The 17,077-nt window shown below is 38.3% G+C and overlaps 1 protein-coding gene across 2 annotated transcripts in view; it reads right to left on the reverse strand.

Moving 5' to 3' along the window:
- Positions 1-17,077, reverse strand: part of Nyap2 (neuronal tyrosine-phosphorylated phosphoinositide-3-kinase adaptor 2) — a 235,852-nt gene that overhangs the window by 119,552 nt on the left and 99,223 nt on the right. The window contains exon 4 of one of the 2 annotated variants that reach the window (XM_077110287.1): positions 9,911-9,938. The exons of the other annotated variant lie outside the window; for it this stretch is intronic. Coding sequence (XP_076966402.1) covers positions 9,911-9,938 — 28 coding nt within the window. The remainder of the gene's footprint in view (positions 1-9,910; positions 9,939-17,077) is intronic. 2 annotated transcript variants of the gene reach the window in all.

The raw sequence follows: 17,077 nt of genomic DNA on the forward strand, positions 1-17,077 counted from the left end.
AACATAGTCAACCACTAAAATTCAGTAGGAGCTGGTTTGGGTTATGTAATATGCTTAACATTCACAAAATGCTATACCTCATGTAATTATTAACATATTTACACAGAATTATTTTTCAAATCAGAAAATGTCTATATTCACCTAATATTAATAAAAATAGAATATTCACTTTAAAAAAGTAGCTTTCCAATATAGTTGTTATAAATAACAAATAATAAGAAATGTCAATACAATTTAAAAAATATATTCCATGAACGAATTTAACATTTGAATATTGCAGCTGATACGATTCCAATCAGTGAAATGATCCTTGATCTCATTAGAGTTTACATACCAGTAATATTCAGATAATAAACAAGTAAATTACATGATTTGTTTCTGTGATAATAAGTTATCACAGAAACAACAGAACAGGGTAAGGACTGTTAGGGGGACATCAGGATTTGCAGAGCAGGAAGAAGCACACTTTAGTTAATGTCTAGGTGGCTGCTGTCCAGGATGAGTGGAAAAGAAGGGAGGGAGGGCATCCTCAGCAATTTCTTTCATCTGTATTCTTCACCAGCTCCCAGGGAGATTCTGGAAACCCTGGGGCTCCTATTGTGTTCATATCAGCTCTAAATGAATTTGGCTGTTATTATTTTTAGGCAGAGGCAGAGAAGAAGAGCTGGTCAGGCTTAGACAGGTTGTAAGGCAGGTTCCCTGGTGCATTGTCACAGGGCACTCTTCTGTGTCCTCAGGAAAATCTGGTCTAGATCTATTAAGCACACAGGCCACATCCTTTGATTACACATGCACTGTTGATAATTAGTTGGGTGAAGCCTAAGTCTGGAGGTTCCAGGGACCCCTAAAAATCAAGCCTATTATTACTAACCTAAGAGATTTTGACAACAAAGGATCTGGTTGTGATGGCTTTGGAAAAACCCAGACCAGGAATGCTTTGGAAAAGAGGGTTGTTCCTTGATGAGCCACATTTGACCCTTCTTTTTTCTATACATTATTTGAGAAAAAGGAAGGAAAAGGTAATAAACATTCAACTCAGGTGCACAAAATATATTTTTAAAATATAAGAAACAAAATGCTTGCTTTCCCTCCCACCCAAGTCTATATTTATTTTGGTTGCTCACACTTCCTTCCAAATAGCTGGTCAAAACATAAATCCTTCTGGAACAAAGCTATAATATGATCATTTCAGCCTACAAATGATCCTCTAAAAATCATTCCAAAAGCATTAGCATATTTTAAAAGTAAATATTCTATTTTCATAAATATTATCTTAGGTGAATATAGACATTTTCTGATTCTGAAAAATAAATTAAAAAGATAAAAATTGAGCAGCAAAATGCTTGCTATTTCTCTATGGTGCTATGAGACTGAATTTTGAAAGCTGTGGTTCTTTCAGAAAAGCTGCTCAGAATTCCCATGATTTGTGCTTTTGCTGTTAGCAAGATAAATGTTTTCTGATGACAGATCTATGGATGTTTTGGATTGGGAAATTTTTCTACAATACAGGTAGTTTATACTAAGGCCAGCAGTGGAAACAAAAAAGAAAAACTTGAGCTACTATGATATATATATATATTGTTTAGCTTACTGCTATTACTGCTACCAAAAAGTGAAAACCTGGCATATAGAAACATTAGTTATGAAACTAAGAAACCAGATTATTGTAAGTTTTAATTAAACGTACAAATGTTTTTTGTTTAATTCTTATTTGGGGGAAGTATTTTTTCATCTCTTTTTTTAAACCTTGATAAAAGTTGATTGATTTTTTCACCTTATCATAAGCAAGAAATGGAAGGCAAATACATTCTTTGATATTGAAAAGTTTAAAACTGCAGTTATGTTTATGAACACGAAGAGAGAAAAGCCCTTGTCCACCCCTACTCTAAGGCCACGTAAAGGATCAAGACATGAAATGTCACCTTCCTCCAGACTGCACTCCCCTTTCTTCTCCCTCCCTTAGGCCACTGAAGAAGCAGAGGACAAAGGAGATGCTTATAAAATATGGGGCTGGGTGCTATGATCTCATCACTCATCCATCCTGACCCTTCCATAAATCTAGGGTTTAGGACTCTACAAACCAACCTTATGGCAGCTAAGTGCTGCCCGGCAGATTATTTTATTCTTTCTTTTTCTCTCAAAGGATGTGTTATTTCAGACTAAGTACTGACTACAATACCAAGTACTTCGTACTAGCCACAAAGTATTTCTTCAGTACTGTTCCTCTCAGTACTGAAGGGTGGAGGTCTGGGATCAGGGAGCCAGCACCCTCAGCCTTCCAGTTCATAGGCTTCTGTCTTCTTGTGTGCTCATAAGATGGAAAGCAGAGAGAGAGGGAGGGATGAGCCCATTCTTCATGAAAGGGCACTAATCCCACTGAGGAAGGCTTCCCCCTCATGACTTAATCACTTCCCCAAAGCACTGCTTCCTAATGTCACACTGGGGATTAGACTTCAGCATGGGGATTTTCAGTCCATAACATGATAGCAGCTACTTCCCGCACTACTGCTTCCAGAGGACCTCTGTGCCCTCTTCCAGCTTTTCCAATCCTTCCATATCAGTTGAATTCTTCCTTATCTGAATTTCTGTGTTTCAACAGCAAATTTATTATGTTGTTTCTCCACTTGTAACTGGACAGGGGCTAAACTAGGAAAGTTTAAAAATATAGGGAAATTTTGGACAATCTTTCTTTAAATTGCATGAATGAAGCAAAATTGTGTCTGCCACATCTTTACATCAACACTCAAGACTATATACGTATATATAAATATAGGTTTGCATATAAGGAACATCTAAATTGATTACAATGAGTTGACTCTTTAAGTTGAGTTCAAAATTTTATTGATTTGTTTTTACTTTTATTTGTAATTATACTTAATGGTGGATTCCTCATGCCACATCTGTACATGCATATTATATAATTTGCCCTATCTCCTTTCCCAGTACCTTCCCTTTCCCTACCCACCTCCCTCCCTGATCTTCTACCAATCTCTAGTATTATATTTATTTTAACTAATGCATTCTATATGTAAATATATAGGATTCATTTAGGTATATTTGTACATAGACAGAAGAATTTGTTAGATTTGTTTCCCATTGCTTCCCAACACCCTCTCCTCCCCACAAAACACACACACACACACACACACACACACACACACACACACACACACACCTCTCTCTCTTCTTTCCCTACTCCCTTGTTTCCTTCTATTTTCATGAGATCTCCATTTCTTATTATCTTTCTCCTTCTCCTCCTCCCTCTTCTTTTCTCTCTCTCTCCTTTGCTCTCCTCCCATCTTCATCTTCTACATAAGAAGAAAACATTCATTTCTTTAGTTTCTGAGTCACTTTTTTTCACTTAGCATGATGTTCTCCAGTTCCATCCATTTACCAGCAAATGACATAATTTTATTCAAGTTTATTTCTCCTTAAAGGAGATGAATAAGGGAGGGTCTACAAAAGAAAAAACGAATAGTTACTATAGATAGTCTCACAGTTCTGCTCTCCATATTCTTTCTCCTTGATAGATTGAGGCATCTCTAAAGAACCTCACTGATCTGTCTGCTTTCTGTGTGTGATGAAGAGTGGCTGATGAATATTACACAAAGCCACAATAATGAAAGACTGATGTTATTATCTAGCACAGGTATGAATACAGCTCATGTAGGCACTCAGCCCTCAGAACATTTCCTTTTTGCATTTCTTTCCTAGCTAACTTTTAGTAGATAACAGTGTTTTGTGTAAGAAAATAAAAAAAAATCTGAGAGTCAGTTACTCTAGTGACACTCCAGTGAGTGTCACCTCCTGGTATGCATGTCCTTGTGTAGTCTCTTCCTTACTGGCTCTGGTGTTGGTTATATGAAGTTATATATCAATGAAATATCAGCAAGCATGGAGCAAACCAATGTGTTAAATACTTATATGGTAGGAGTATCCTCTTAGAAGTGCTTGCTCTTGGAAACCAGCTGTTGTGCTGTGAAGACAGACAACTGCATCCTGCAAAGCCTCATGAAGAGAGATGCCAGCGGGGCTGGGGATGTGGCTCAAGGGGTAGCGCGCTCGCCTGGCATGCGTGCGGCCCGGGTTCGATCCTCAGTACCACATACAAACAAAGATGTTGTGTCCGCCGAAAACTAAAAAATAAATATTAAAAATTCTCTCTCTCTCTCTCTCTCTCTCTCTCTCTCTCTCTCTCTCTCTCTCCCCCCCCCTCTTTAAAAAAAAAAAAAAAAAGAGAGAGAGAGAGATGCCAGAGAGTGAAAGGCCATCTTCCAGCCAAGCTCCCAGTGGAATGCAACATCACAAGAGATATCAACTACACCACATGGAGCAGAACTGCCCAACTGAGTCTGGTTAAACCTCAGGATAATGAAAAAAATAATTAATAACCATTAAGCTACAACGTTATGGGGTAGTTTTTTAACATAACAATAAATTACTGGTACACCAACAGAAAGACATTTTTTTCATGTCATCATCGCCAAGTTGAGACCAGAATTCACATTTGATCCCTACTCCTAAGGCCACGGTGGATTTTGCTGCTTATCCTCTGTTCACTTGTCAGGGACTGTTCTCTATCGATTATCTTGTCTCTCCTCTGGATCTATCCCATCACCATTCCATCATCCTCCCATTCCACCCACAATTCTCAGAAGGATGTATAGCCAGAGTCACCTGATCCTTCACCTCCTTCTAGCTACCACCCCATTTCTCTGCTTTCACCTCCTTCTAGCTACCACCCTATTTCCCTGCTTATTTTTATAGGAAATCATCTCAAAAATTTAGGATTGCCCTTTCTCCATGTTCTCATAGTGCTTTTTCTCGTCAGCCCCACTCCAGTTTGACTTGTTCCTCCTTTACTCCCCAAATTATTTCTGCCCTCATCACCAGTGACCTCTAACAGATCTATCTCTGTCTTCAACCCCATTAAGTTCTCAGCAATTTTTAAACATTAATCACTATATCTGAATTTCTTCTTATGATCTTCATATTTTTTATGGCTTCCAAAATACGTCATGCTTCCCCCGACTTACTGGCTATTTTTTCCTCTGCTCCCTCTCTTGCCTTCTCTTCTTACACCTGACTGAGGCTGAGTTCCACGTGAATTGTTTGTAGACCCTCTGAATTTGTGCATTCTCTCCCAAGATGACTTTTATCTAATTCAAAGGCTAAGTGTCATATTTATTCTAATGACAACAATTTCTGTGTCTCTTGTCCTTCACAGCACTGTATCTAATGGCTTACTCCCCATCTCCACTTAAATATTTCACAACTCTCTAAATCTGAAACCAGTTCTTTACCAATCCTTCTCATATCAGCAGTGACTCCACTGTATATACTATACTCTCATTTTTTCAATATAGACTCATACAAGCTTTGCTTAATTCTTATTTTTTTAAAAATATTTAACTGAGCACCAAATACTACATTAAATTAATATGATTCCTGTAGTATAGTAATTCTCTATTTAGAGTTGAAAACAAATATGTAGACACATAATTACAATGCAACTCAAAATGTTATACTAGAGGGGCTGGGGATGTGGCTCAAGCGGTAGCGCGCTTGCCTGGCATGCGTGCAGCCCGGGTTCGATCCTCAGCACCACATACAAACAAAGATGTTGTGTCCACCGAAAATTAAAATAAATATTAAAATTCTCTCTCTCTCTCTCTCTCTCTCTCTCTCTCTCTCTCTCTCTCTCTCTCTCTCTCTCTCTCTCTCTCTCTCAAAAAAAATGTTATACTAGAGACAAAATGAGATATGATTATAAGAAGTAGATGGAATTTGAGTACCCTTCTAGGAAGTGGAGAAACTTTTCTAATGGCCAATTTCTAAGAAATTTTATTTTCATTTCAATACCCATTTAATACCTCTTGGGGCTTATTACTTCAAGTTAACCATACAATTTAGTCCCAAATTATTAAGGATGGAGAATTCTTAAGTTTGAAATAAATGTTTTTCAGAAATATTTCACAATATAAACCCTTTTCTTACCAAATTGTGTTTTCATTAGTGTTGATTTATTCCCTTTCTAATCAGATATCTTTATTTCCCCCTCAATATTTCTACAAAGTATAGACATAAAATCCACTTTATTTAATTCTCTCTTTAGTCTGTTTTGCTCCCATCTCTTAGAGTTTCAGAGTTTCAGGAAATGCAACTTCCCTTGCAAATTTCTATAGACATCTGAGCATTCCATTGAATATGGGGATGCATTGCTTTGTATACAGGTATTTATTTTCATCACTTACTTTTGGTGACAATTTGAATATTAACAAAAGAAGATGCATATTTCCATCATGTTTCACTCAGGAAGTGATATAAGATAAAGGTTCAGAAAGAATCTGGCTTCCATGGTGTGATGGTCTACATAACTACCAAAGCCAAGAGAAAATAATTGCTCTTCATATTAAAAATGTAGAAAAATAATGTGGCTTTTATTAGACTTGTTGGGGTTGGAAATGTCACAAGTAATACTGAATATTGGAAAGAATTTCTCCAATACTACAGTGGATTCAGTAACTACTAGTTAAATACCTTGATTAGTCTATAATGGTGAAAAAGACTTTGTAAGAATTAACTATTGTTACATGATATGTCTCTAATTACTAGATTTAATATTTATCTCTGTGAATTCTAAATAAATAAAGGTCAACTTCAGTCCAAATTTACTTCCAATAGGAAATATAGTAGGGATACAAAGAAGAGCAAGACCTTTAAGAATGGACTGCTTTAAAGAGAAGATGGTCAGCCAGAAAGCCACAAGGTCAAGGGTGGTGGCACACTCTGGTAGGGAGTACAGAGTAAAGAAAAATACGGCCATTGAAGGAGGGGATAGGTCTTCACTCAGGAAATGAATGAGTGAGGCATTAAGGCAGGAATGTGAACCAGGCCCGGGACTTTGCAAAGACCAGGGGGAAGTAGGGCAGTGTTTTAGTACAGGCAATGTTACGGGTAATGGCAAGGGGGCAGGAAGCAGGTGCGTTTGCCCAGCAGGAGGGAGCAGCACAGGTCCAAAACACAGAGCTCTATATCTTGTGGTGGAGCCTGGGTGACCTAGGGGAAGATGGCTTGGGTGGCTAGCAGGCAGCTGGAATGGTATGTGGATGTCATAGAGGGTGGCCTTTATCTCAGACAAGTTCAAAACTAGAGTTGTGTTTGAGAGAGATGAAAATTAAATACAACCTTCTGCATTTGTTTGTTTTATGAAATAGCTCTGACTGTTAGGTTTATAATTTAAATATCTATAGATCTTTTACTGAAAATCATTGGTACCTTGCATACTGTCTTTTAGTTTGCAACAAATAAATGTAAATTTAATCACTGACAAACTTTTAATGAGTCTTAATCTTTAGAGAGTGCCAGCATCCTTTCTTCACAGTATAGTTTTTACAGATATGAAAAACATATCCTAAAGATATTGCTATCTATCTATATCTATTTCCAATGAGAAAGGAACAGAAATGGGAATATGTATAACTGCTTCAACAGAAAAGTCAGCATTTCTCAATATCTGCAATTCCACTGCTCCCATTTGATCTAAGCCACCATCCACAGCGTCCTGACTCATCTTTCTGACTCTACCACTGGCCTATAGGAATCAGTCCTCAATAGCCACCACAGTGATTCTTTCCAGATATATCTTGCCACCCTCTAACTCAAACTCCTGAAATGTCTTCCTTGGAATAAATTCCAAAGCTGTTAAGATGGCACATAATGAAGGTCCTACATGGTCACATCTTATTTTCCCTATAATATTGATTCCTGGTGTTATCCTTTATATCCAAAATATTTCTGCAACCCGGTTTCCTTGCTATGTACTCTCCTCCCTTTGGGCTTCTACAGAAAATTTTTCTCCACTGGGAATTAAACCTACACCCAGATATTCACTTCCTTCTGTTTGTACAAGTGATCAATTGATGCCTCTGGGTTCCAAGTTCATCTGGTTTTCCTTCTTGAGAAAAGGGATTAAGGCCCTTATAAATTCTCTCCAGGGCTGGTTGGCCTAATGTTAAGCTTCCTCAGTAGAGGATAATGGAGGTAACTGCAGCAGAAAAGGATTTTGCTTCATGGTTGTAGCATCTCATTGGCCAAGCTCCTGCACGTGGCTTCCCATCCATCTGGATTTAGCTCTTGAAACATTACAGCCATTAACTAACTGCTGACCCCAAACAATGTTATAGTTCTCAGGGGAGAAAAACCCTGAAAATAGCTCTCCTCATCACTTGAGGGTGGATTTTGGAAATCCAGAAAGTGGATTTCTGCCTGTGAACCTCCCCATCCAGTGATCCCTCTGGGCCTCTCCAGGGGCTAAAGGGTCCTCTGCCTCATCACTACTCCTTTTATCTTCTGTTCCTGAATTCTTTGCCGTTTGCTTTATGTTTGAATAGCCAGTCCTCTGTTACTCTCTCCTCTGTTATAGTTAATGATACTTTAACTTTCTGTCTTCAACTCACTGTATGGTTTCCCTCCCATGATCAGGCCTAGACTGACAAAGTGTCTTAGTCACATGCGAGGATGAAGTCTTTTTTGTCCTCTTTACTTAAAGTTGCCTTCTGGATCTCTTTACCTGGAGTAGAATTTTTCTTTCTTCCAGAGCACTTCCAATGTAAGTTCTTAATTTGATGAATTTATAATATCATTTGTTTATCATCTGTTTTACTGCTGATAGAATATAAACACTATGAAGATAAGCATCTTTTCTACTTTTGCTCATGGATCTATCTCAAAGTCTTAGAACAGTGCCTAGAACATTAGAGATATTTTTTAAAAATTGTTGAAGGAACAATCAGATGGATTGCGAATAGTCATCTCTCTGACTATGCTGGCCCATGATGGGGGAAATTAACTTGTTTGAAGTGACCACAGTGAACATTTCCATACCCCTTGGGCTCAGGGAGGTGCCAATCTTTCCACTTGTCCTAGATAATTAATTACAGAAGCTACCAACCACTGTATATGTAGCATCTAAGACATAATCTTCTCCTTTCCCACTAAATGTTATCTCAATAACTCCGAATGATCTAGCCATTTTAACCAAATCAGCATCTCCAAACTCAGTTGTTTTTTGAATGTGGCAATTAATTTTGCATTTGATCTAAGTACACTCACTCTCAAGCTGGTTGCATTTTGTTGTTAAACCAAAGAATTCCGTCTAAGGAACAGATCCATGTTGCTATGGCTTCCTTGATCTGATATTATAGGGCATGTATTTTTCTTTTATTTTCCAAAGTTTATAAAGCATGTGAGATATAATGGCCAAATAACCCAGACATAAAATTGGGGTGGGGTGGCAAGGGCTAATTTTCGTTTCTGTTGCCACTCTCTAACTAATGGGAGTTATCATACCTCCATGTGGAACTACTTCTAAATAGACCCTCATCATTATGTGCTCTTAATATTCATTTAAAGCTTTCTTAATCCTTTTTTATCATAGAGATGGAAAACCATAGAGATTGTATTGCATATGGGAAAGAGAACTTAGACAATTTGAAAATACAAGGATATCACTCAACTTCTATAGTCACTTTTTCCAGAGATGTAATAGAATTCTCACTCACTGGCAATGTACATTTATTTATTTTAAGTATGTTCATAAGACATATTATTAAAATTCATAACATCCTTTTTTACAACAGTTCAAGATACTTCCTCTGAGAAGCCACCCCAAGTTTCTCCTGTTAGGGCACACGCCCCTGACCTAGACTTACATTATACCTTTGCTTCACCTTCCACAGCACTAATCTTAACTCATTGTGGCTGCTAGCCAGTGGTCCTGGCTGGCTGTAATGACTTTTAGGGGAGAATAATTTTCTCCACAACCTACCACAGTGCCTGTACCTAGCAGACAATTGATAAATGTTCACTGACTAATAACATCCTCAGGGAAATCAATACTCACATTGACAGCAATCCCCGGGGATAAGGAGCAAGGTCTTGGGGGCACATGGTGTGCTCTGTCTTGGTACCAAATGTATAAACTCTTGAAACTTTGTCTAGAGTCTTGCAGCACTCTTTCCATGTTTTTTTTTTTTTTCTCAAGCTTACTAATAGCCTATGGGGTTTTGAGACCTGAAAATAAATTTATACTAAGTAAAAATAAAGAACATAATAAAATAAAGAAACTAAAATTCACAAGTCTTATTGAAAGAAGGAGTTTGGCCTCCCTATGTTCTATTTGTTTGTTTCTCAGTTTTCAGTCATTTTGGTTAAATGAAGTTGTCAGAAAGCAGAGGTTCCCATGGGTGATGCGTTTCTGTTCCACTCCATTCAGTCGACTTAATTTGATACATTTTAATAGCAAATAAATAATAAATAAATAAAAAGCTAGTCTTAAATCACTGCCCTCCCACTTAACAAGAAAAATCACAGAAAGTGATTCATATTACAGAAACTCTCAGTACTGACATAGGGCCATAAAATCAAAGCACTTTTTCAGCAATAAATGTATGCTTCATTGAGATCAATTAAGGGCAAGATTTATGCACATATGTAGTCACGCTGCCTTAAAAATGTTTTTATACACTCTCCTGGAAGGTAGGATGAAGAACCACTCAAAAGCTGGTGCTTGTAGAATAGAAAAACACATTTAATCTGGAATAAACCTGATCTTTAAGAATATGTGAGAAATTTCCAAGTGAGACCCTGAAATATGCAAGCATAAGAACAATTAAATTTAACATCCAAAACTCACTCAAGGGAATGAACTCTCAGCTCTGTTTTGCATCTTAGTTGAGAAACATATTCCTTTTTAGCTGATCTGAACAGCACAAGTCAAACATTCCTTGATTTATATTATTCAGATAAACTAATATGTACCTGCTACCCATCAGCAGTATTCTTTGCTGATTTATGTCCCAATCAAGATTCATAAATTCAAAACAACAGAAGACATAGAGGTTTTATAAACCTTAGGGCAGGCAAAAAGGCAAAATAATCTAATCTCATTTTTAAATAATTGGCTACTACATCATAATCAAAACTGGTGGGACTGAGAGACAAATGGACAGAGGACGTGCTTGCTCTGAGGATCATGATACACCAAGCCCATCCTCAACACTTTATAAATGTTTCAACTTCTTTCTACATTAGAGACACATAGAAATCCATTAAGCCTTCACAATAACTAGTTTCCTAGAACACTTATTTGTAAAAATGTGCAATATTCAAAATATCCCTATTCAACATTGTCTATTAAGCACTACTCTGTGATAGGCATTAAAGGTATGAAGACAAAAGAACAAGATCCAGGTCCTGTTGGAATGCTTAGCCTCCTTGGAATACAAAAAAAAAAAAATGTAGTCAAATGTTTAGAATAAAATTAATTGTATATGTAATGGAGCTATACCTATAGTATAGTTCACCCACAGGACAAGTCAATCACAGAGAAAAGTGCATTTATGTAAGTTATGATAGAAAAAAGTAGCAGTAGACCTGGGACCTTGTTGGGTGAGTGAAAATTTGCTGTAGAGACTGATTTAGAATAGACATTCCAGAAAGAAAAAAATCCACATCCAGAGAAATAGAGGCAGGAATAAGTGTGGCCTGTTTAGAGAAAATTAGGTAGTTTGGGTCTGCTGTGAGAGCCATGAATGACAGAAGATGTGGTCCTGTGAGCAGGATAATGGTCATGCTAACAAGCTTACCTTTGTCAGGTAAATGATGAGCAGGACAGTGACATGCTCAGATACAATCATAAGAAGAACAGTGCCATGGCATATAAATACTGGATGTTTACACGTAGATGACCTCTCTGGATGGTTGGGAAGATAGATTTGGGAAGGTGAAGTTGCAGAAAAAACAGTTTGGCACCCATGAAATTTTCAGGTGGAAATGACAATGGTGTGGATAAAGGAGAATAAAAGGACTAGTGGATGGAGAGACTCAGAGATGAGAGGAGCAGAAGTGGTCAGACTGAATCACTGGTGAAACTTTGGGTTAAGAAGCACAATCTGAGAAGGCGTTCAAATTTGGGTATCTAGATAAGAAACATGGGGGAAAACAGCTAGGTCAGTGTGGGTATGAAGAGTTTGAAGAAGAGCTGTGATTATCTACAGAGAAATGCATGCCAGAGATCCAGGCAGACGTTGGGAGCAAATGTAGAATTCATGACTTATTCAAAAAACATTAAAATGAGAAAACAGAAGAGCAAAAGACAGAGTCTAGAGACATCATCATTTAAGTATCCAGCCAAATGAAACACCCTCTCAAAGAAGACTGAGAGAAGATGAAGACGAAGAAAACCAGTAGAGAGCCATGCATGATGTACCAAGGGGCAGAGAATTTAGGAGGCATTGCAGTTAACAGTCTAAAATGTTGAAGAGAAATAACAAAGGATAGGGACAGAAGGCCACCACAGAGATGGGAACCAAGATTGACTCTTAGCATGGTGAGGGCAGACTCAGCAGAAAACTGTGGATGTGTAACAATGAGAGCAAAGGCAATGGTGCGAGTGCGTGCAGAGGCCCTTTAGCTTCCAGCAGAACACAAAGGGACAGATGCAGGATCATGGTTTGAGGGATCCACCAGGTCAGGGAAGGAGTCTGATATGAGTTGATCCCATTTCCAACATGCATTAGAAGAAGTAAACCCATTAGAAAGATTCCTTCCCACTATCATTGCCTCTATGAGATAGAGAGTATAAAGATGAGGGCAGCTTCTTGAAATAAAATACATTTTAAAAGTAAAGTATCAAACATAAAGCATATTAAAAATACTTTATGTAACAAATGGGGAAAATGTTTTCATCAGAAATGCTTTACAAAGACACTGACCAGGCTTGCAAAGGTTAGGATGGGGATAGATTAATTCCCAGGAAACAGTACTATGTAAGTACCAGCAAGCTCTGAGCTGTCTTCTAAAGATGGTGGTCACAGTTCTTTTTAGGACTTAGGGGACCAAAAAAAAAAAAGTCTAGAGAAATAGAGGAGAAGAGACTTTTATGGAGAAGAGAGTTGGAAGTCATTTAGGGAAGGCAGGCTATGATCTCCTTTCCTCCATTTTTTTCTAAAAATGTTTAATAACTAGTAAATAACAATTAACCACATTCTTCTCTAAATGCTTCAGTATAAATGCAAAGGTAAATTTCTATGCAAATTTGAAGTCAGACAGAAACAGACCATGGAGAGAGTTGCACTGAAGGTTACATTTGTTACTCTGCCTAGTCTGCTTCATTTGATGAGTTGTGCTTTATAAGGTCCATTTAGCTATTATTGAAAATTGATGCAATTACTGCAATTGAGAAGTTACATAACTTGAAAACAAATAACCTCATACCATTTGTCATCAAAATGCTACTGGATGGGCAGAGAGAGAGAGATCAGGAAGGTACCAAGCTTAACTTGCCACCACCAATGCCAACAATCCAGGGGGTCTGGAGAAACCCACAGGCCAAAGCACTGAAGAGGATGTTTGCTACATCAAGGATGCTTGACAAAGGCCCAGGTGACTGCTGAGTAACGCTAGCACACTGGGTCAGCAACAAAGTAACCAGGAAAGTCAGTGGTGAGATCTAATAGATTGCTAGACATGTACACTGCAATTTTAATATCTGCACCATTTAAGGGTTAATATTTTATTTGGATCTTTATGTTTTAGAAGTTCTTGAGCCTGGGGGTTGATAGACTAAGGAAAGTATTTCCTTATGTCTTATAATAATGAAGCCAAAGGAAATAAATTTTTCTCACTTTCAACCCAATAAAATAATCCAGGCATCTGGCAGAAGGGATGACTTCCATTTTATGGAAAAAGAAACAAAGATTAAGAGAAAAAAGGGAAGGGAAGTTATATTGTGCCCCATTTGTTTACCAATTATGATACCCTATAGAATTGTAGCTTATCTCTGGCATTACTAATTAACTTTCCCACAAGCTGATTTTTGAAGTATCCTACAGAGAGTTGAGTAGTTTCTGGGAAAGCAATACAAGACTATTCCTCTTTGCATCACCCTTAGTTTCAGAATTCTAGGCTGTCCCTCAAGATTCCTATTCTTTAAGGTTTATGCCTTACATAATTGTCTTTATTTGAGAGCAGGCAGGACTATGAATCTGATGGTGTTTTACTTTAGTGATTAAGTTATGGCATATGGAAAGAGATAAAGGGATTTTACAGCTAAATGTAAGGTCTGTATCAGATGACTTGGAGTTAATGAAGGGGAACTCATTCTAGGTGAGCCTTTGCTATCCAGGTGAGCTCTTTGAAAGAAGACCAACTTTTACCTGTAGAGAGAGAATGAACCACCTAGGGACTTTCCTATTGTTCTTGAAGAAATAATCTACTGTGTGTTCCATAATTTCAAGAAAATAAATTCTGCCAACAACTGCATAAGCTTTAGCAAGGACCCGAGCTTCAGATCAGACTGCATCCCACTAGACACCGTAGATTTCAGCCTCAGGGGACCCTGAGAAGGAAACTGAGATAATAAAAGTATGCTATTTTAAGTCACTAAATGTGTAGTGGTCTGTTACACACAATAAAACAACCTCAAATCAGTGCCCCAACAACAATAGACGCTCAGGACCTTTGGACTTGTTGACTTCTCCTGGAAGAATCTATCTGTGCCAACAATGTGGATTAGGAGTCCTCTTCAAAATCAAGAACTGAGACAAATCAGACCAATGTCAGACCGTCAGTGGAAGAAAGGTAATGGGTGAGAACATTCAAGAGACAGGTAGTTGTTTGGAGTAGACGTCTACATGGGAAGGACTGAGAGGAAGATTCATTGCCTGATATTTGACTGGCACACTGTTTCATTCAGGTGCCTCAGGAGCATTCAGGAAAAGATCACCCACCGTAGATGTGCAAGTCCATCTTCATCTGAACAACACCTGGTGACAAGGGCATTTTACAGTAGCTATTGATGACGCCAACCAGAAAAATAAATCCAAGAATGTGGGCCTTGAAAGATGATCTCCTGCAGCTCCTCCTCATAAAATGAACAAGAATCACACAAGAACGCTATCCAATGCTACGACGACAGAGATTCCCATAGCTTGATTTATGAATTTCTTCATGTTTTACTTTAATGGTGATTAACACGGCTTAGAGCCCCCCTTGGGAGCAGGCTGTGAAGGACAAGTGCCACTTGTCCTGTGGAGGAAGGCAAGCCAGCAAGCTGCAGTTATCTAATCAGTCAGAAAGCCATTAGAAAAACCACTGATATACTCTTTATAGAAACAAAAACTGTTGAGGAGAAAGGAAAGACCCTTCCAGGAAAAAAGCAAAAGAAATTAAGGAAAAGCTAAGTGGGTCATCAACAGGCTTGATATGTCAGTATTTTCTGAGGCCCCTTCATCTCATTTATTTTCGGTATGACCAGGAAAATCTAGGAAATGACTATCATCATCTTAAATGCCCTCCACTGCCTGAAGGAGGGAGGACAGACCCCCAAGAACAGTCCTCATTCCTTTGCCTAAGAGCTTTGTAAGATGAATTACTTTTTTGTTGCCCTTTACAAGTTATCATAAATCTAGCAGCTGAAAAGTCAATATCCTATCTTAGCTCACACTCATGTAGATCAGAAGTCTGGAAACATCCAGAACCCAAAAGGCTGGGTTCTCTGCCCAGGATCCCACCTGCTGAAGTCAAGGTGACAGCCAGGCGGAGACCTCTTCTGGCTGTCTGGTTTTTGGAAATCCACTGTGAAGCTACTTTCTAGTATTGACAAAATTCAGTTCTTGTAGTTATAGGACTGGCTCCCTGTGTTCCTTCTGACTTTCAGCCAAGACGCTGCTCTCAATGCTTAGAGATTGCCTGTGGCCCCCTCCATCCTCAAGCCAGCAACAGGGTGTCAGGTCCAGGGATTACACACCAGAAAAGAAGGGAGTGGGGAATATTGGTACTATCTTAGAATTCTGCCTACCACATGAGGCCAGGATTGCTAGTCCCATTGCACAGGGGAGAGACTGAGGCTGGAAGAGATAATGAGTGCTTATGTTTTGCAGCATTAACAGAAAAATAAAGTGGGTTTACCTTTGATGCCCTGCTTTTCTATTTTGTTATGCTGAGTTGTAAAATAATTAGGATATTTTTAAAAAGTAGTATGGCCACCTTATAAGTGACAGAGACCTAGGCTGACAACTGAGAAAGCAAAACTAAGTTGTAGCCATCCATTACTGGTGCAGACTTAGGCTTCCAAACTGGGATTCTGACCTGGAAAACCTATCAGTTCCCCAAGATAATTTATACACACACACACACACACACACACACGCACACACACACTCAATTTTGTTTCTATTCTTCTTTCCTCAGATGTCCCCAGGTTTTTTCTTTTTAAAGTTAACATTGGTAGTAAAGCAGATTAAGACATCTTTAAACTGTCAACACCAAACAGTCAAAGAGCAGCAACTATTCTTTCTAGAAAAAACACTTTATTAAAGCATGCAAAACTCTTTCTTCCCTCACTAAACAACCAATTACGTGGAAGAAAATCCCATAGCTGTCATACCATATGTATTTTGGTTTCTGAAATCATCCCTTTAAATTGTTGCTGGCTCCGTGAAATGAATAAAGTAAAACAGGCTGAGGCAGAGAACTAAAAATAAAATGGTAAGCAAAATGAAGGAAAGCACCACTTCTGTTCTGTTGGTTACAGAATCTCAAGTACAACAAGATAGACACTCAAGGTGTCTGCTGAATAAATGGAGACATGAAAAACATTATTTTAAACTCTAAAATATGTATTTTGTATAACTATTAGAGTTTAAAAGTGAGATGTCCCCCAAAAGCTCATGTGTCAAATAATGCAAAAAAGCATAGAGGTAAAAAGATTAGGTTATGATAGCCTTAACTTAATCACTGTGTTACTCCCCCAATAAGGATTCATTGGGTGGTAACTGAAGGCAGGCAGGGTTTTGCTGGAGAGCTGGGTCATTGGGGGTTTGCCTTTGGAAAGTATATTCTGTCCATGTCGAGGGGAGTCTATTTCTGTTCCTTCCCCCACCCCTACCTCCTTGTCCTCTTTCTTCCTGGTTCCAGGTTCTGAACTGTTTTCTTCCACCACACCCTTCCATCATGAGTTCTGACTCATCTTGATCCCTGAGCAATGGAGTCAGCCATTTATGGACTGAGACCC

Source organism: Callospermophilus lateralis, chromosome 9 (genome assembly GCF_048772815.1).
Source record: "Callospermophilus lateralis isolate mCalLat2 chromosome 9, mCalLat2.hap1, whole genome shotgun sequence".
In the NCBI taxonomy this organism is placed as follows: domain Eukaryota; kingdom Metazoa; phylum Chordata; class Mammalia; order Rodentia; family Sciuridae; genus Callospermophilus; species Callospermophilus lateralis.